The sequence below is a fragment of the Oncorhynchus gorbuscha genome, linkage group LG03 (assembly GCF_021184085.1).
Source record: "Oncorhynchus gorbuscha isolate QuinsamMale2020 ecotype Even-year linkage group LG03, OgorEven_v1.0, whole genome shotgun sequence".
Lineage (NCBI taxonomy): Eukaryota > Metazoa > Chordata > Actinopteri > Salmoniformes > Salmonidae > Oncorhynchus > Oncorhynchus gorbuscha.
Window position 1 is genome coordinate 105358868 of NC_060175.1, and position 22246 is coordinate 105381113.

The window sequence follows — 22246 nt, forward strand, 5'->3', positions numbered from 1 at the left end:
GGGCAGAGTCCGGGGGAATGAGCCCATTCCAGGACCAGGGCAGAGTCCGGGGGAATGAGCCCATTCCAGGACCAGGGCAGAGTCCGGGGGAATGAGCCCATTCCAGGACCAGGGCAGAGTCCGGGGGAATGAGCCCATTCCAGGACCAGGGCAGAGTCCGGGGTAAGTCAATGAGCCCATTCCAGGACCGGAGTCAATGTGGAGGCTATATACAGGGGGTAGTCCAATGGGAGGCTATATGGGGGTTCCCATATCCCAGGACCAGGGGGAGAGTCAATGGGAGGCTATATGGGGTAGCAGTGGAGTTCTATATACCAGAGTCAGCCTGTAGAGGGGAGGGTTTCAGAGTCTGGGGAATGAGTAGAGGGGAATGTGGAGGCTATATCCAGGAGGAGGCCAGGGGGTCTGACCGGTGAGTCAGTGGGGCTATATACAGGGGTACCATTCAGGACTATATACAGGGCAGAGTCAATGGGGGCTATATGACCGCCAATGTGGAGGCTTATACCAGGACCAGAGGCAGGGTCTGAGTCAATGTGGAGGCTATATGGGGGCAGAGTCAATGTGGGGCTATATACCAGAGTCAATGTGGAGGCTATATACAGAGTCCGGGGGAGGGGGGTATGGCCAATGTGGAGGCTATTCAGGACTGAGGCTATATACAGGGTACTGCAGAGTCAATGGGAGTTCTCTACAGAGAGCTCATTCAGGGGGTACCGGTACAGAGGTGGAGGCTATATACAGTACCGGTACAGAGTCAATGGGAGGCTATATACAGGGGAATGAGTCAGCTATATACCATTTCAGGGGTCAGGTCACCGGGGGCAGAGTCAATGTGGAGGCTAGGGGGTACCGGGGCTATATACAGGGGGGCAGAGTCAATTCTATATACAGGACCAGGCTATATACAGGGCAGAGTCAGTGGAGGCTATATACAGGGGTTCAGAGTCAATGTGGATATATACAGGGGGTACCCCATGCAGGGGTACCAGAGTCAATGTGGAGGCTATATACAGGGGGTACAGGGTCAATGGGAGGCTATATACAGGGGGTACCAGTACAGAGTGTGGAGCCCATCAATGTGGAGTATATACAGGGGGTACAGGACCAGGGGGTACCGGTACAGAGTCAATGTGGAGGCAGGGGTAGTACCGTGGAGGCTATATACAGGGGGACAGAGTCAATGTGGAGGCTATATACCATTCAATGTGGAGGCTAGGGGGTACCGGGAGGCTATATACAGGGGGTACCAGCAGTGGGGTCCGAACTATCCCAGAGTCAATGTGGAGCTATATACAGGGGGTACAGGCCCAGGCAAGGGAGGCTATATACAGGGGTACGGTACAGAGTCTGACGGGGTACCGTACAGTGGGGTTCTCTATACCCCATGCAGCCGCTAGGGGGAGGGTTTGGAGGCTATATACAGGGGGTATCTGAGGCTATATACAGGTGTAGCAGTGGGGTTCTCTATACCCCATGCAGCCTCTAGAGGGGAGGGTTTCGGGATCTGACTGTGTAGCAATGGGGTTCTCTATACCCCATGCAGCCGCTAGAGGGGAGGGTTTCGGGATCTGACGGTGTAGCAGTGGGGTTCTCTATACCCCATGCAGCCGCTAGAGGGGAGGGTTTCGGGATCTGACGGTGTAGCAGTGGGGTTCTCTATACCCCATGCAGCCTCTAGAGGGGAGGGTTTCGGGATCTGACTGTGTAGCAGTGGGGTTCTCTATACCCCATGCAGCCGCTAGAGGCTATATACAGAGGAGGGTTTGGAGGCTATATACAGGGATCTGAGGCTATATACAGGTGTAGCAGTGGGGTTCTCTATCACCCCATGCAGCCGCTCAGAGGGGAGGGTTTGGAGGCTATATACAGGGATCTGATGGTGTAGCAGTGGGGTTCTCTACAGAGTCAATGTGGAGGCTATATACCCATGCAGCCAGCTAGAGGGGAGGGTTTGGAGGCTATATACAGGGGTACCGGTACAGGGATCTGATATACAGGGGGTACGGAGTCTCGTGGAGGCTATATACAGTGTAGCAGTGGGGTTCTCTATACCCCATGCAGCCACTAGAGGGGAGGGTTTCGGGATCTGATGGTGTAGCAGTGGGTCTATAGAGACGTGAGAGCGCTTCAGACTACACATTCTTAAACAATATTTTCTAAATAAAATAAAAAATAAAATACATCTAATGAATCGAAAAGTAACACAATACATTTACATAACAATAATGAGGATATATACAGGGTATTACGGTACAGAGTCAATGTGGAGGCTATATACAGGGTACCGGTACAGAGTCAATGTGGAGGCTATATACAGGTACAGAGTCAATGTGGAGGCTATATACAGGGGGAGGCTACCAGGTACAGAGTCAATGTGGAGGCTATATACAGGGGGGGTACCGGTACAGAGTCAATGTGGAGAGTCAATGTGGAGGCTATATACAGGGGGTACCGGTACAGAGTCAATGTGGAGGCTATATACAGGGGGTTACAATGTGGAGGCTATATACAGAGTACAGAGTCAATGTGGAGGCTATATACAGGGGGTACCTACAGAGTCAATGTGGAGGCTAGGGGGTAGTCAATGTGGAGGCTATATACAGGGGCTATATACAGTTACCGGTACAGAGTCAATGTGGAGGCTATATATATAGGGGGTACCGGTACAGAGTCAATGTGGAGGCTATATACAGGGGTACCGGTACAGAGTCAATGTGGAGGCTATATACAGGGGGTACTGGTACAGAGTCAATGTGGAGGCTATATACAGGGTGTTACAGAGTCACAGAGTCAATGTGGAGGCTATATACAGGGGTACTGGTACAGAGTCAATGTGGAGGCTATATACAGGGGGTACCGGTACAGAGTCAATGTGGAGGCTATATACAGGGGTACCGAGTCAATGTGGAGGCAGAGTCAAGTCAATGTGGAGGCTATATACAGGGGTACCGGTACAGAGTCACAGAGTCAGATCAATGTGGAGGCTATATACAGGTCAATGTGGAGGCTATATACAGGGGGTACCGGAGTCAATGTGGAGGCAGAGTCAGAGTCAATGTGGAGGCTATATACAGGGGGTACCGGTACAGAGTCAATGTGGAGGCTATATACAGAGTCAGAGTCAATGTGGAGGCTATATACAGGGGTGTTCAATGTGGAGGCTATATACAGGGGTACACAGAGTCAATGTGGAGGCTATATACAGGAGGGTGGCCGTTTGATATATACAGGGGTTTAGTCATTCAGCCATTCTTATGGCTTTGGGTAGAAGCTGTTAAAGAGCCTTTTGGTCCGGTACCACTTGCCGTGCGGTAGCCGAGAGAACTGTCTATGACTGGGGTGGCTGGAGTCTTCCCCTGACATAGCCTGGTATATAGGTTGTGGATGGCTGAAAGCCTGGGCCCAGTGATGTACTGGTACCCTCTGTAGTTTCTTGCGGTCAGATGCCAGGCAGTTGCCATACCAGGCGGTGATGCAACCAGTCTGCTCTCGATGGTGCAGCTGTAGAACCTTTTTTAGGATCTGGGGACCCATGCCAAATCTTTTCAGTCTCATGAGGGGGAAAAGGTGTTGTCGTGCCCTCTTCACGACTCTCTTGGTGTGTTTGGACCATGATAGTTTGTTGGTGATGTGGACACCAAGGAGCTTGAAACTCTCGACCCGCTCCACTTCAGCCCCGTCGATGTTATTAATAAGGGCCTGTTCGGCCCTCTCTTTCCTATGGTCCAAGATCAGCGCCTTTGTCTTGCCACATTGCCAGGACTCTGACCTCGTCCCTATAGGCTGTCTCGTCGTTGTCGGTGATCAGGTCTACCTGTGCAAGCTTTATGATGGTGTTGGAGTCGTGCTTGGTCACGCAGTCGTTGGTGAACAAGAAATACATGAGGGGCCTCATTACTGTTGATGTTGAGACTGGTGTTTTGTGGGTACTATTTAATGAAGCTGCCAATTGAGGACTTGTGATGCTTCTATGGAAAGAGATTGCTGTGGATTTTTTTTTAAATAAAAAAAATGTTTTAATCCATTTTAGAATAACGCAACAAAATGTGGAAAAAGTCAAGGGGTCTGAATACTTTCCCAAAGGCACTGTGATGTATTTTGTGCTGTCAGTTTTTCTAACACAGAGAATGCAGGAAAATTTACATCAGAAGAGTGAATTAGTATTGGAATCAGTTACACTGTGAAATCGTTTAGTTGCTGGAAGTGATAACGTGACTGTTGTGTCTTTTCAGAATCACTAGAGTTAATCGCCACAGCTGCCGAGCACTCCAACACTGCCATCAGAAAGATGGTGAGTCCTTTTAACAGCTGCCGAGCACTCCAACACAGCCATCAGATATATAGTGAGTCGTTTTAACAGCTGCCGAGCACTCCAACACAGCCATCAGATATATAGTGAGTCGTTTTAACAGCTGCCGAGCACTCCAACACAGCCATCAGATATATAGTGAGTCGTTTTAACAGCTGCCGAGCACTCCAACACAGCCATCAGATATATAGTGAGTCGTTTTAACAGCTGCCGAGCACTCCAACACAGCCATCAGATATATAGTGAGTCGTTTTAACAGCTGCCGAGCACTCCAACACAGCCATCAGATATATAGTGAGTCCTTTTAAGAGATCAGACACAACCGAACGCGAGCAAACCCATCACACGTCGCGGGGCCAAACATTACTCCTACCTCCACCACCCAAAACCGTTAGTTGACACCAGATAAAACGCCACCCCAGCGGAGACGCTGTCATTTAATAACACGAGGTTGTAATTAAAGGTGATTTGTTCATCTTTAGCTGTTGTTGAAAGTCCCTTCTTTCTCGTTGTTAATTGGTGGCGTGTTTCGTTTTTTTTTTTCATCTTATAGCACGTTGTGGTTCAATATGACTGATTTGACTCATTCCTTTAGCTCCGCCTAGTGGATAAGAACGTTACTTCATCCAGTCCCTCACTGTACTGTGCGTAGCCTAGTGGTTAGAGCGTTGGACTAGTAACCGGAAGGTTGCGAGTTCAAACCCCCGAGCTGACAAGGTACAAATCTGTCGTTCTGCCCCTGAACAGGCAGTTAACCCACTGTTCCTAGACCAGTTAACCCACTGTTCCCAGGCCGTCATTGAAAATAAGAATATGTTCTTAACTGACTTGCCTGGTTAAATAAATAAATAAACTGTCTCTGATTACAGGAGCGTATGCGCAAGCTGCTGAAGGTGTATGAGTTGCTGGGAGGAGAGGAGGACATCGTTAACCCTACTAACGAACTCATCAAGGAGGGACACATCCTCAAACTGTCGGCGAAGAATGGCACCTCACAGGACAGATACCTCATCCTGGTGAGTGACGCACACACACACACACACACCTGACAGGACAGATACCTCATCCTGTTGAGTGGATCACACACACACATAAACACCTGACAGGACAGATACCTCATCCTGGTGAGTGACACACACACACACACACACACACACACACACACACACACACACACACACACACACACACACACACACACACACACACACACACACACACACACACACACACACACACACACACCTGACAGGACAGATACCTCATCCTGTTGAGTGAGTCATCGTAAAAATGATGTGTGTGTAGATGTTGTGTTTGTAAAAGATTGTGTTCTCTTTCCAAGAGGATGCTGCTACTTGGAATCCACTGTTCCACTGGAGTCCACTGTTCCACTGGGTAAAATGTCATTGTTATTTATAGTGGATCAACATCTCTCTCCCTCTTTCTCTCTTTCCCTCCCTCTTTCTTTCCCTCCCTCCCTCCCTCTTTCCCTCCCCTCTCTCTCTCTCTCTCTCTCTCTCTCTCTCTCTCTCTCTCTCTCTCTCTCTCTCTCTCTCTCTCTCTTTATCTTTCTGCAGTTCAATGATAGGTTATTGTACTGCGTCCCTAAACTGAGGCTGATTGGCCAGAAGTTTGGGGTGCGAGCCAGGATCAACGTGGATGGGATGGAGGTTAGAGTCTGTTTATTATACACGCTACTGTTACCACTTTTAATGCCAATCTGAAATTGCACCCTATTCCCTGCATAGTGCACTAGGCTCTGGACAAAAGTGGTGCACTACATAGGGAACAGAGCGCACGCTAAGGCTCTTCCAACACAGGAGGAATGCCGCAGCACCATCTTTGATAGAGGCTCTGTAATAACTGCCTGCTGTATGAGGCTGCGGTGTCGCTGAGTGACGTCCGGTGTGTTTCCTTCTTCCTTGTTACAGCTGAAGGAGAGCAGCAGTGTTAACGTTCCCAGGACCTTCCTGGTGTCTGGAAAACAACGGTCACTAGAACTACAGGCCAGGTAGCCGGATGATTTATTTAAACGTTTTACTCCAGGACTAACCCTAACATAATCTGTTACCCCAACATAATCTGTAACCCCAGCATAATCTGTTACCCCAGCATAATCTGTTACCCAGCATAATCTATAACCCCAGCATAATCTATAACCCCAGCATAACCCCTACCCCATAGCCTATAACCCCAGTATAACCTGTAACCCCAGCATAATCTGTAACCTCCAGCATAACCCCTAACCCCTCTAACTCCAGCATAACCCCTAACCCCTCTAACTCCAGCATAACCCCTGCAGCCCAGGGATCAGCCCACCACCTACCCTCTAGTCTCTAACTCCAGCATAACCCCTAACCCCTCTAACTCCAGCATAACCCCTAACCCCTCTAACTCCAGCATAACCCCTGCAGCCCAGGGATCAGCCCACCACCTACCCTCTAGTCTCTAACTCCAGCATAACCCCTAACCCCTCTAACTCCAGCATCCCCTACAGCCTCTGACCCCAGCCTACCACCTACCCTCTAGTCTCTAACTCCAGCATCCCCTACAGCCCAGGGATCAGCCTACCACCTACCCTCTAGTCTCTAACACCACCTCCTCCTCCATCACCTACCCTCTAGTCTCTAACTCCAGCATAACCCCTAACCCCTCAAACTCCAGCATCCCCTACAGCCTCTGACCCCAGCCTACCACCTACCCTCTAGTCTCTAACTCCAGCATAACCCCTAACCCCTCTAACTCCAGCATAACCCCTACAGCCCAGGGATCAGCCGCGGGCCTATTTTTTCGTGAGCGGATGGTCGCCGGCCAGGAACATAATTAGAAATCATTTGTAGGCCAAACAGATCTAGTATTTGACTAAACAAAATCATTTAAAATGTTACTTACATCTGGATATGATCACGTGTCTCTCTGTTTTCCGTGGGAATACTAGGGAACAGATTTAACAGTCTTTCATGTACAACAATGAAAAAAAGGATATATATATATATATATATATAGTAAAAATATATAGTAAAAATATATAATATATATATATATATATATATATATAAAATATAAATATACAGTACCAGAAGTTTGGACACACCTACTCATTCAAAGGTTTTTCTTTATTTTTACTATTTTCTACAATGTACAATAATAGTGAAGACATCAATACTATGAAATAACACATATGGAATCATGTAGTAACCAAAAAAGTGTTAAACAAATAACAAATTATTTTTAGATTTTAGATTCTTCAAAGTAGCCACCCTTTGCCTTGATGACAGCTTTGCACACTCTTGGCATTCTCTCAACCAGTTTAATGAGGAATGCTTTTCCAGCAGACTTGAAAGAGTTCCCACATGCTGAGCATGTCATTGTCCTGTTGAAAAACAAATTATTGTCCCACTAAGCGCATACCAGATGGTATGGTGCATCGCTGCAGAATGCTGTGGTAGCCATGCTGGTTATGTGTGCATTGAATTATAAGTAAATCAATGACATTGTCACCAGCAATGCACCCCCACACCATCACACCACCTCCTCCTCCATGCTTCACGGTGGGAACCACACCTGAGGAGATCATCCGTTCACCTACTCTGCGTCTCACAAAGACACGGCGGTTGGAACCAAAAATCACAAATTTGGACTCATCAGACCAAAGGACAGATTTCCACCGGTCTAATGTCCATTGCTCATGTTTCTTGGCCCAAGCAAGTCTCTTCTTATTTTTGGTGTCCCTCATGAGAGCCAGTTCCATCATAGCGCTTGATGGTTTTTGTGACTGCACTTGAAGAAACTTTCAAAGTTCTTAAAGTTTTCCATATTGACTGACCTTCATGTCATAAAGTAATGATGGACTGTTGTTTTTGCTCTTTGCTTATTTGAGCTGTTCTTGTCAAAATATGGACTTGGTATTTTACCAAATAGGGCTATCTTCTGTATTCCACCCCTACCTTGTCACAACACAACTGATTGGCTCAAATCATGTTACTACATGATTCTACATTACTCTTTTAGTTACTAAATGATTCTACATGACTCTTTCTGTTACTACATGATTCTACATGACTCTTTCTGTTACTACATGATTCTACATGACTCTTTTGGTTACTACATGATTCTACATGACTCTTTTGGTTACTACATGATTCTACATGACTCTTTTGGTTACTAAATGATTCTACATGACTCTTTTGATTACTACATTATTCTACATGACTCTTTTGATTACTACATGATTCTACATGACTCTTTTGGTTACTACATGATTCTACATGACTCCTTTGGTTACTACATGATTCTACATGACTCCTTTGGCTACTACCTAATACGTTGTTGTTGTTCTGTGTAGGACTGAAGAAGAGAAGAAGGACTGGATCCAGGTAAATACTTCTGTATTTCAGCTCCCACTATTTCAGCTCCCACTATTTCAGCTCCCACTATTTCAGCTCCCACTATTTCAGCTCCCACTATTTCAGCTCCCACTATTTCAGCTCCCACTATTTCAATTTAGACTATTTCAGCTCCCACTATTTCAGCTCCCACTATTTAAGCTCCCACTATTTCAGCTCCCACTATTTAAGCTCCCACTATTTCAGCTCCCACTATTTCAGCTCCCACTATTTCAGCTCCCACTATTTCAATTTAGACTATTTCAGCTCCCACTATTTCAGCTCCCACTATTTAAGCTCCCACTATTTCAGCTCCCACTATTTAAGCTCCCACTATTTCAGCTCCCACTATTTAAGCTCCAACTATTTCAATTTAGACTATTTCAGCTACCACTATTTCAATTTAGACTATTTCAGCTCCCACTATTCCAGCTTAGACTATTTCAGCTCCCACTATTTCAGCTCCCATTATCTCAGCTCCCACTATTTCAGCACCCATTATCTCAGCTCCTACTATTTCAGCTCCCACTATTTCAGCTCCCACTGTTTCAGCTTCCACTATCTCAGCTTCCACTATCTCAGCTCCCACTATTTCAGCTTCCAATATCTCAGCTTCCACTATCTCAGCTTCCACTATCTCAGCTCCCATTATCTCAGATCCCACTATCTCAGCTTCCACTATCTCAGCTTCCACTATCTCAGCTCCCACTATTTCAGCTGCTCCCACTATCTCAGCTCCCACTATCTCAGCTTCCACTATCTCAGCTCCCACTATTTCAGCTGCTCCCACTATCTCAGCTTCCACTATCTCAGCTCCCACTATTTCAGCTGCTCCCACTATCTTAGCTCCCACTATTTCAGCTCCCATTATTTCAGCTCCCACTATATCAGCTCCCACTATCTCAGCTCCCATTATTTCAGCTCCCACTATTTCAATTTAGACTATTTCAGCTCCCACTATTTCAGCTCCCACTATTTAAGCTCCCACTATTTCAGCTCCCACTATTTCAATTTAGACTATTTCAGCGACCACTATTTCAATTTAGACTATTTCAGCTCCCACTATTCCAGCTTAGACTATTTCAGCTCCCACTATTTCAGCTCCCATTATCTCAGCTCCCACTATTTCAGCACCCATTATCTCAGCTCCTACTATTTCAGCTCCCACTATTTCAGCTCCCACTATCTCAGCTCCCACTATTTCAGCTTCCACTATCTCAGCTTCCACTATTTCAGCTCCCACTATCTCAGCTCCCATTATCTCAGCTCCCACTATTTCAGCTCCCATTATCTCAGCTCCTACTATTTCAGCTTCCACTATCTCAGCTTCCACTATCTCAGCTCCCACTATTTCAGCTTCCACTATCTCAGCTTCCACTATTTCAGCTCCCACTATCTCAGCTCCCATGATCTCAGCTTCCACTATTTCAGCTCTCACTATCTCAGCTTCCACTATCTCAGCTCCCACTATTTCAGCTTCCACTATCTCATCTTCCACTATCTCAGCTTCCACTATCTCAGCTCCCATTATCTCAGATCCCACTATCTCAGCTTCCACTATCTCAGCTTCCACTATCTCAGCTCCCACTATTTCAGCTGCTCCCACTATCTCAGCTCCCACTATCTCAGCTTCCACTATCTCAGCTCCCACTATTTCAGCTGCTCCCACTATCTCAGCTCCCACTATTTCAGCTCCCATTATTTCAGCTCCCACTATATCAGCTCCCACTATCTCAGCTCCCATTATTTCAGCTCCCACTATTTCAGCTCCCATTATTTCAGCTCCCAAGATTTCAGCTCCCACTATTTCAGCTTCCACTATTTCAGCTTCCACTATCTCAGCTCCCACTATCTCAGCTCCCACTATCTCAGCTCCCACTATCTCCGCTCCCACTATCTCAGCTCCCATTATCTCAGCTCCCACTATCTCAGCTTCCACTATCTCAGCTTCCACTATCTCAGCTCCCATTATCTCAGCTCCCACTATCTCAGCTTCCACTATCTCAGCTCCCACTATTTCAGCTGCTCCCACTATCTCAGCTCCCACTATCTCAGCTCCCACTATCTCAGCTCCCACTATTTCAGCTTCCACTATCTCAGCTCCCATTATTTCAGCTCCCAAGATTTCAGCTCCCACTATTTCAGCTTCCACTATTTCAGCTTCCACTATCTCAGCTCCCACTGTCTCAGCTCCCACTATCTCAGCTCCCATTATCTCAGCTCCCACTATCTCAGCTCCCACTATCTCAGCTCCCACTATTTCAGCTCCCATTATTTCAGCTCCCACTATATCAGCTCCCACTATCTCAGCTCCCACTATTTCAGCCCTCACTATTTCAGCTCCCATTATTTCAGCTCCCAAGATTTCAGCTCCCACTATTTCAGCTTCCACTATTTCAGCTTCCACTATCTCAGCTCCCACTATCTCAGCTCCCACTATCTCAGCTCCCATTATCTCAGCTCCCACCATCTCAGCTCCCACTATTTCAGCTCCCACTATCTCAGCTCCCATTATCTCAGCTCCCACCATCTCAGCTCCCACTATTTCAGCTCCCACTATCTCAGCTCCCACTATCTCAGCTCCCACTATCTCAGCTCCCATTATCTCAGCTCCCACTATCTCAGCTCCCACTATCTCAGCTCCCACTATTTCAGCTCCCATTATCTCAGCTCCCACTATCTCAGCTCCCACTATCTCAGCTCCCACTATTTCAGCTTCCACTATCTCAGCTCCCACTATCTCAGCTCCCACTATCTCAGCTCCCACTATCTCAGCTCCCACTATTTCAGCTTCCACTATCTCAGCTCCCACTATCTCAGCTCCCACTATTTCAGCTCCCACTATCTCAGCTCCCACTATCTCAGCTCCCACTATCTCAGCTCCCATTATCTCAGCTCCCACTATCTCAGCTCCCACTATCTCAGCTCCCACTATTTCAGCTTCCACTATCTCAGCTCCCACTATCTCAGCTCCCACTATCTCAGCTCCCACTATCTCAGCTCCCACTATCTCAGCTCCCATTATCTCAGCTCCCACTATCTCAGCTCCCACTATCTCAGCTCCCACTATTTCAGCTTCCACTCTCCCCATAACAACTCTGTATTCATCCATATGAACGAGCATGTCTCCTTCACTTCCGTACGTTGGTTTTATCTGGTGTGAACGGCGATTGTGTGGCGAAAAGGAGATTTAGTGTTTATGTGGTTAGGTCCTGGGCTGTGTGTGTGTGTGTGTGTGTGTGTGTGTGTGTGTGTGTGTGTGTGTGTGTGTGTGTGTGTGTGTGTGTGTGTGTGTGTGTGTGTGTGTGTGTGTGTGTGTGTGTGTGTGTGTGTGTGTGTATTCACCTCAGAGTGATGGGCTGGCTTTACAGCTGGTAGAAGGTATCAGAGTCTGAAGAGAGGATGCTCTTGACCTCGATGTCACCAGATAAAACGTCAATCCAGCAGAGTCGTTGTCATTTAACATGATGTCTGTTCCTCCTGTCTCTCAGGCTATCCAGGCCACCATTCAGAGACATGAACAGACGCTCGCCACGTTCCACCATCTCAACTGCTCTCTCCGAGATGAGGACTACACTCCTCCCAACTCACCTGTAAGATACACAACCCCTAACCCCTAGCATCTAACCCCTAGCCCCTATCCCCTAGCATCTAACCCCTAGCCCCTATCCCCTAGCATCTAGCCCCTATCCCCTAGCATCTAACCCCTAGCCCCTATCCCCTAGCATCTAACTCCTAGCCCCTATCCCCTAGCATCTAACCCCAGTATAACCACTAACCTCCTAGCATCTAACCCCAGCATAACCCTTATCCCCTAGCCTCTAGCCCCTAACCCCTAGCCCCTATCCCCTAGCATCTAACCCCAGCATAACCCTTAACCCCTAGCATCTAACCCCAGCATCACCCTTAACCCCTAGCATCTATCCCCTAGCATAACCCTTAACCCCTAGCATCTATCCCCTAGCATAACCCTTAACCCCTAGCATCTATCCCCTAGCATCTAACCCCAGCAGAACCCTTAACCCCTAGCCCCTAACCTCTAGCATCTAACCCCAGCATGAACTTTAAAACCTAGCATCTAACCCCAGCAGAACCCTTAACCCCTAGCATCTAACCCCAGCATAACCCTTAACCCCTAGCATCTAACCCCAGCATAACCCTTAACCCCTAGCATCTAACCCCAGCATAACCCTTAACCCCTAGCATCTAACCCCAGCATGAACTTTAAAACCTAGCATCTAACCCCAGCAGAACCCTTAACCCCTAGCATCTAACCCCAGCATAACCCTTAACCCCTAGCATCTAACCCCAGCATAACCCATAACCTTTAACCCCTAGTCTCTAACCCAGCATACCTCCTACCCCTAGTCTCTAACCCCACATAACCCCTATCATCTGACAGCAGTATAACCCCTAACCCCAGGATAACCACTAACCTCCTAGCCTATAACCCATAATCCAAGTATAACCACTAACCCCCTAGCCTATAACCCCAGTATAACCGCTAACCCCCTATCCTATAACCCCAGTATAACCCCTAACCCCAGTATAACCCCTAACCCCCTAGCCTATAACCCCAGTATAACCCATAACCCCAGTATAACCCCTAACCCCATATAACCACTAACCTCCTAGCCTATAACCCCAGTATAACCCATAACCCCAGTATAACCACTAACCTCCTAGCCTATAACCCCAATATAACCCATAATCCCAGTATAACCACTAACCTCCTAGCCTATAAACCCAGTATAACCCATAACCCCAGTATAACCCCTAACCCCCTAGCCTATAAACCCAGTATAACCCATAACCCCAGTATAACCACTAACCTCCTAGCCTATAAACCCAGTATAACCCATAACCCCAGTATAACCACTAGCCTCCTAGCCTATAAACCCAGTATAACCCATAACCCCAGTATAACCACTAACATCCTAGCCTATAAACCCAGTATAACCCATAAACCCAGTATAACCCATAACCCCAGTATAACCCCTAACCATTAGGCACGCTGTCTCTTCTCTCCCTCTCTCTCTGTCTCTCTCTCATACGTCTCCTTCTCTCACTCATTCCCTCTCTCATACGTCTCTCCTTCTCTCACTCATTCCCTCTCTCATACGTCTCTCCTTCTCTCACTCATTCCCTCTCTCATACGTCTCTCCTTCTCTCACTCATTCCCTCTCTCATACGTCTCTCCTTCTCTCACTCATTCCCTCTCTCTCTCTCTCTCTCTCTCTGTCTCTCTTCCAATCTACTTTCTCTCTCAGAATTGTTCCGAGCTGGGGAAGCGTGCCCCCACTCCGATCCGTGAGAAGGAGGTGACTCTGTGTATGAAGTGCCAGGAGCCGTTCAACTCCATCACCAAGAGACGTCACCACTGCAAGGCCTGTGGACACGTAAGTTTCCAATCAAATCTCGATGTTATGTACATGTGACACGTACGTCTCCAATCAAATCATGATGTTATGTACATGTGACACGTACGTCTCCAATCAAATCTCTATGTTATGTACATGTGACACGTACGTCTCCAATCAAATCATGATGTTATGTACATGTGACACGTACGTCTCCAATCAAATCATGATGTTATGTACATGTGACACGTACGTCTCCAATCAAATCATGATGTTATGTACATGTGACACGTACGTCTCCAATCAAATCATGATGTTATGTACATGTGACACGTACGTCTCCAATCAAATCATGATGTTATGTACATGTGACACGTACGTCTCCAATCAAATCATGATGTTATGTACATGTGACACGTACGTCTCCAATCAAATCTCGATGTTATGTACATGTGACACGTACGTCTCCAATCAAATCTCGATGTTATGTACATGTGACACGTACGTCTCCAATCAAATCTCGATGTTATGTACATGTGACCTGATTATGTCAGTCAGTCGCTCTACTCCTGACGAAGTAGACACGACTCAATATTAAAAACTCTTGATTTAAAAAACTTTTCATATATATATAAAATTAAGATGAACATGTTGATCACTATTGAGTGAGAGTTTTGGGTTTTGGGTTTTGGGCTGTACCTTGACTCTCATTAGATGAAATGTTGTCCCCTCCCCCATCTTGCTCAATACTCAATAAAGAGTTTTAAAAATATGGTCAAATCAAGAGTTTTTTTTTTTTAATTGAGTGAGTTGTTCCTATTTGTTCTGATATTGAAGAGGATGCGCCTAATTGTCCATCAATGGCCTGTCAACAGTGAACTGCTTCTTGTCTCCTACACCTGAGCTCTCTGTGTATCCCAGGTGTAATACATGTTAATATGGAGGTAAACCTCCTCTCTCTGTGTATCCCAGGTGTAATACATGTTAATATGGAGGTAAACCTCCTCTCTCTGTGTATCCCAGGTGTAATACATGTTAATATGGAGGTAAACCTCCTCTCTCTGTGTATCCCAGGTGGTGTGTGGAAAGTGTTCAGAGTTCAGGGCCCGTCTGCTCTACGACAACAACAGGGCTAACAGGGTGTGCATCGACTGCTACACCACCCTAGTGGGGGTTCCCCCTTCCCCCGCCAGCCTGACCTGCAGCATAAACAGACGACGGTCAATACTAGAGGTACTTATAACATGATCCTGACTGCCGTAGAAAAAGGGGATGCTTCTGGATTGGATCTACTTCCACAGGATCAGATGAACTTGTGGATACCATTTTCATGTATCTTTGTCCAGTATGAAGAAAGTTAGAGGGAGTTTTGTGACCCAATGCTAACTAGCGACCCAATGCTAACTAGCGACCCAATGCTAACTAGCGACCCAATGCTAACTAGCGACCCAATTCTAACTAGCGACCCAATGCTAACTAGCGACCCAATGCTAAGTAGCGAACCAATGCTAAATAGCGACCCAATGCTAAGTAGCGACCCAATGCTAACTAGCGTTAGTACAAAGACTGTAAGTCGATGGGATCGGCTAGCAGGTGATAATAGAGGTTAAATACATATTTTTACATGTCAGATACTTAAATGGCGGCGGAGAAGAAGGCAGACGTTTTACTGGCCCCCAACCAATTGTGTTTTTAATTTAGTTTATTTGCGTGGATTGTAACTTATTTTTTAAACTTATTTTGACATAATGTTGCCGCTAACGTCTCTTATGACCGAAAATATCTTCTGGACATCAGGACTGTGATTACTCACCACAGACTGGCAGAATCCTTTTTCCTTTACTGAGTCTTGACGAGGCCGACGCGAACGATATACTGCTTTCTCAGGAACAGGCCCAGATCCCCGTGATTTGCATGAAGAGGAGGCTGAGAAAAAGGGGCAAGAGGGCGGGTTGTCTTCTGAGGATTTGTAGGCGATCGTAGGCTAATTTGTAGACTTCTGTCCATTCTGCTCGCAATCTTTGGAGAATAAAATTGATGACCTACACTCAAGATTAAACTACCAACGGGACATTCAAAACTGTAATATCTTCACGGGGTCGTGGCTGAAAGATGACACTATCAACATACAGCTGGCTGGTTATACGCTGTATCGACAGGACAGAACAATGGCGTCTGGTAAGACACAGGGCAGGGGCCTATGCATATTTGTAAACAATAGCTGGTGCACAATATCTAAGGAAGTCTCGAGTCTGAGGTAGAGTATCTCATGATAAGCTGTAGACCAGACTATCAACCTAGAGAGTTTTCATCTGTATTTTTCGTAGCTGTTTACATACCACCACAGTCAGAGGTTGGCACTAAGACCGCATTGAATGAGCCGTATTACGCCATAAGCAAACAAGAAAACGCTCACCCAGAGGCTGTGCTCCTAGTAGCCGGGGACTTTAATGCAGGGAAACTTAAATCTGATTTACCTAATTTCTATTAGCATGTTAAATGTGCAACCAGAGGGAAAAAAACATCTGGACCACCTTTACTCCACACACACATACAAAACTCTCCCTCACCCTCCATTAAAGCAGGAAGCACCAGTGACTAGATCAATAAAAAAGTTATCAGATGAAGTAGATGCTAAACTACAGGACTGCTTTGCTAGCACAGACTGGAATATGTTCCGGGATTCCTCCGATGGCATTGAAGAGTACACCGCATTAGTCATTGCCTTCGTCAATAAGTGCATCGATGACGTCGTCCCCACGGTGACCGTACGTACATACCCCAACCAGAAGCCATGGATTACAGGCAACATCCGCATTGAGCTACAGGGTAGAGCAGCCGTTTTCAAGGAGCGGGACTCTAACCCGTAAGCTTATAAGAAATCCTGCTATGCCCTCAGACGACCCATCAAACAAGCAAAACGTCAATACAGGACTAAGATCGAATCCTACTACACCGGCTCTGACACTCGTCTGATGTGGCAGGGCTTGAAAACTATTACAGACTACAAAGGGAAGCACAGCCGAGTGCTGCCCAGTGACACAAGCCTTCGAGATGAGTTAAACTACCTCTATGCTCGCTTCAAGACAAATAACACTGAAACATGCATGAGAGCACCAGCTGTTCCAGGAGACTGTGTGATCACGCTCTCCGCAGCTGATGTGAGTAAGAAAGGTCAACATTCACAATGCCGAAGGGCCAGACGGATTACCAGGAGGTGTACTGTGAGCATGCGCTGACCAACTGGCAAGTGTCTTAACTGATATTTTCAACCTCTCCCTGTCCGAGTCTGTAATACCAACATGTTTTACGCAGACCACCATAGTGCCTGTGCCCAAGAACACTAAGGTAACCTGCCTAAATGACTACTGACCCGTAGCACTCACATCTGTAGCCATGAAGTGCTTTGAAAGGCTGGTAATGGCTCACAGAAACACCATTATCCCAGAAACCCTAGACCCACACCAATTTGCAAAACGCCCCAACAAATCCACAGATGATGCGATCTCTATTGCACTCCACACTGCCCTTTCCCACCGGAACAAAAGGAACACCTATGTGAGAATTCATTGACTACTATTCATTGACTACAGCTCAGTGTTCAACACCATAGTGCCCTCAAAGCTCATCAATAAGCTAAGGACCCTGGGACTTAACAAATCCCTCTGCAACTGGATCTTGGACTTCCTGATGTGCCGCCCCCAGGTGGTGAGGGTAGGTAACACCACATGCGCCACGCTGATCCTCAACACTGGGACCCCTCAGGGGTGCGTGCTTAGTCCCTTCCTGTACTTCCTGTTCACTCATGACTGCACGGCCAGGCACGACTCCAACACCATTATTAAGTAGGTCTGATCACCGACAACGACGAGACAGCCTATCGGGAGGAGGTCAGAGACCTGGCAGTGTGGTGCCAGGATAACAACCTCTCCCTCAATGTGATCAAGACAAAGGAGATGATTGTGGACTACAAGGAAAAAATAAGACCGAGCACACCCCTATTCTCATCGACGGGGCTGCAGTGGAGCAGGTTGAGAGCTTCAAGTTCCTTGGTGTCCACATCACCAACAAACTAACATGGTTCAAGCACACCAAGACAGTCGTGAAGAGGGCACGACAAAGCCTATTCCCCCTCAGGAGACTGAAAAGACTTGGCATGGGTCCTCAGATCCTCAAAAGGTTCTACATCTGCACCATCGAGAGCATCCTGACTGGTTGCGTCACTGCCTGGTATGGCAACTGCTCAGCTTCCGCCCAGTAGGGCCACCAAGCTTCCTGCCACCCAGGACCTCTATACCAGACGGTGTCAGAGGAAGGCCCTATAAAAACCTACAGACACCCTAGTCATAGACTGTTCTCTCTGCTGCCACACGGCAAATGGTACCGGAGTGCCAAGTCTGGGTCCAAGAGGCTTCTAAACAGCTTCTACCACCAAGCCATAAGACTCCTGAACATCTAATCAAATGGCTACCCAGACTATTTGCATTGCCCCCTTCCCCTCTTTTACACCGCTGCTACTCCCTGTTGTTGTCATCTGTGCATAGTCACTTTAATAACTCTACCTACATGTACATATTACCTCAACTAACTGGTGCCCCGGCACACATTGACTCTGTACTGGTACCCCCTGTATATAGCCTCCACATTGACTCTGTACCAGTACCCCCTGTATATAGTCTCCACATTGACTCTGTACCGGTACCCCCTGTATATAGTATCCACGGTACCCCCTGTATATAGTATCCCCTGTATATAGCCTCCGCATTGACTCTGTACCGGTACCCCCTGTATATAGCCTCCACATTGACTCTGTACTGGAACCCCCTGTATATAGCCTCCACATTGACTCTGTACTGGTACCCCCTGTATATAGTCTCTACATAGACTCTGTACCGGTACCCCCTGTATATAGTCTCCACATTGACTCTGTACCAGTACCCCCTGTATATAGTCTCCACATTGACTCTGTACCTGTACCCCCTGTATATAGTCTCCACATTGACTCTGTACCGGTACTCCCATTGACTCTGTATATAGTCTCCACATTGACTCTGTACCGGTATATAGCCTCCACATTGACTCTGTACTGGTACCCCCTGTATATAGCTCCACATTGACTCTGTACTGGTACCCCCTGTATATAGCCTCCACATTGACTCTGTACCTCCACATTGACTCTGTACCCCCCCTGTATATAGCCTCCACATTGACTCTGTACTGGTACCCCTGTATATAGCCTCCACATTGACTCTGTACTGGTACCCCTGTCCATATAGCCTCCACATTGACTCTGTACCTCCACATTGACTCTGTACCCCCTGTATATAGCCTCCACATTGAACCCCTGTATATAGCCTCCACATTGACTCTGTACCGGTACCACCTGACTCTGTACCGGTATATAGCCTCCACATTGACTCTGTACCGGTACCCCCTGTATATAGCCTCCATACTTGACTCTGTACCTCCACATTGACTCTGTACCCCCTGTATATAGCCTCCACATTGACTCTGTACCGGTACCCCCTGTATATAGCCTCCATATTGACTCTGTACCGGTACCCCCTGTATATACTCTCGCTATTGTTATTTTACTGCTGCTCTTTAATTACTTGTTTTTTTTTCTAAACTGCACTGTTGGTTAGGGGCTCGTAAGTAAGCATTTCACTGTAAGGTCTACACCTGTTGTATTCGGCGCATGTGACTAATAACATTTGATTTGATTTGATGGAGGTCCTGACTGTCAAATACTGTCCACATTTTTTAAACAGTATTCTCGAGTCCGGGCCTTTTGTCAGGGATAAAACACTACGCTTGTGGAAAATAAGAGCAAGCTGCACAACATTAACGGAGAGTTCTCTCTAACGCAGTGTGTGTGTGTGTGTGTGTGTGTGTGTGTGTGTGTGTGTGTGTGTGTGTGTGTGTGTGTGTGTGTGTGTGTGTGTGTGTGTGTGTGTGTGTGTGTGTGTGTGTGTGTGTGTGTGTGTGTGTGTGTGTGTGTGTGTGTGTGTTTGCGTGCGTGCGTGCGTGTCTTTGTCTTTGTCTGTGTCTGTGTCTGTGTCTGTGTCTGTGTCTGCGTGCGTGCGTGTGTGCGTGCGTGTGTGTGTGGTCTACAGAAACAGGCGTCAGTGGCAGCAGAGAACAGTGTGATGTGTAGCTTCCTCCACCACATGGAGAAGGGAGCAGGCAGAGGCTGGCAGAAAGCCTGGTTTGTCATCCCAGAGAATGAACCACTGGTGCTGTACATATACGGTGCCCCTCAGGTGAGATGACCTGTTATAACACCTCTATTAACCTGTTATAACACCCTATTAACCTGTTGTAACACCCCTATTAACCTGTTATAACACCCCTATTAACCTGTTATAACACCCCTATTAACCTGTTATAACACCTCTATTAACCTGTTATTACACCCTATTAACCTGTTATAACACCCCTATTAACCTGTTATAACACCCCTATTAACCTGTTATAACACCCCTATTAACCTGTTATAACACCCCCTATTAACCTGTTATTAGCCCCTATTAACCTGTTAACACCTCTATTAACCTGTTATAACACCTCTATTAACCTGTTATAACACCCCCTATTAACCTGTTATAACACCCCTATTAACCTGTTAACACCTCTATTAACCTGTTATAACACCTCTATTAACCTGTTATAACACCTCTATTAACCTGTTATAACACCTCTATTAACCTGTTATAACACCCCCTATGAACCTGTTATAACACCCCCTATGAACCTGTTATAACACCTCTATTAACCTCTTGCTCCTACCCGACACGCAGGCGTCCCATCTAGACATCTGGAAATGCAAATGCGCTACGCTAAATGCTAATAGCACTCGTTAAAACTCAAACGTTCATTAAAATACACATGCAGGGTACTGAATTAAAGCTACACTCGTTGTGAATCCAGGCAACAAGTCAGATTTTTAAAATGCTTTTCGGCGAAAGCATGAGAAGCTATTATCTGATAGCATGTAACACCCCAAAAGACCCGCAGGGGACGTAAACAAAATAATTAGCATAATCGTCATAATCTATGAAGACTGTGATCAAGGAAAAAAATAGCGCTTTATAACGTAACGTCATTTTTTTAAATGAAAAAAGTTGACGATAATCTTTCACAAAACACTTCGAAATACTTTTGTAAGGTAAACGTTAATAAGCGATCAAATTGATCACGAGGCGATGTATATTCTATAGCTGTACGTCTGGAAATAATGTCCGGGTAAATCTCAACCAAAATATCCGGTCTGAGACCGGAAGAACTGCGCTGCCATGTGTCTGTTTGACCAAGAAACAAATCGTAGGCAAATGACAAGACTGTTGACATCGTGTGGAAGCTGTAGGTATTGCAACCTCAGCCCCATTTAATGTGGTTCACGTTTAACAATGGGTTGAAGTGGCGCATGGATATATTTTCCCATTTTCAGTGATCAGATTTTCCTGCACTTTTCGATGAAACGTACGTTCTGTTATAGTCACAGCCGTGATTTAACCAGTTTTATAAACGTCTGAGTGTTTTCTATCCACACATACTAATCATATGCATATACTATATTCCTGGCATGAGTAGCAGGGCGCTGAAATGTTGCGCGATTTTTAACAGAATGTTCGAAAAAGTAGGGGGTAGGAGTAACAGGTTAACCTGTTATAACACACCTATTAATCTGTTATTACACCCCTATTAACCTGTTATTAGCCCCTATTAACCTGTTATTACACCCCTATTAACCTGTTATAACACCCCTATTAACCTGTTATTAGCCCCTATTAACCTGTTATTACACCCCTATTAACCTGTTATTAGCCCCTATTAACCTGTTATTACACCCCTATTAACCTGTTATTAGCCCCTATTAACCTGTTATGACACCCCTATTAACCTGTTATTAGCCCCTATTAACCTGTTATGACACCCCTATTAACCTGTTATTAGCCCCTATTAACCTGTTATTACACCCCTATTAACCTGTTATAACACCCCTATTAACCTGTTATTAGCCCCTATTAACCTGTTATTACACCCCATTAACCTGTTATTAGCCCCTATTAACCTGTTATGACACCCCTATTAACCTGTTATTAGCCCCTATTAACCTGTTATTACACCCCTATTAACCTGTTATTAGCCCCTATTAACCTGTTATTACACCCTATTAACCTGTTATA

At 46.2% G+C, this 22246-nt stretch overlaps 1 protein-coding gene across 1 annotated transcript in view; it reads left to right on the forward strand.

Annotated features, from left to right (window-relative positions):
* The window catches only part of LOC124032404 (FYVE, RhoGEF and PH domain-containing protein 1-like), a 33409-nt gene that overhangs the window by 8025 nt on the left and 3138 nt on the right, over positions 1 to 22246 (forward strand). Inside the window, exons 3-11 of the mRNA XM_046344785.1 lie at positions 4236 to 4294; positions 5182 to 5328; positions 5890 to 5982; positions 6244 to 6323; positions 8658 to 8688; positions 12189 to 12290; positions 13968 to 14096; positions 15132 to 15290; positions 20174 to 20320. Of these exons, the coding sequence (XP_046200741.1) occupies positions 4236 to 4294; positions 5182 to 5328; positions 5890 to 5982; positions 6244 to 6323; positions 8658 to 8688; positions 12189 to 12290; positions 13968 to 14096; positions 15132 to 15290; positions 20174 to 20320 (947 nt within the window). The remainder of the gene's footprint in view (positions 1 to 4235; positions 4295 to 5181; positions 5329 to 5889; positions 5983 to 6243; positions 6324 to 8657; positions 8689 to 12188; positions 12291 to 13967; positions 14097 to 15131; positions 15291 to 20173; positions 20321 to 22246) is intronic.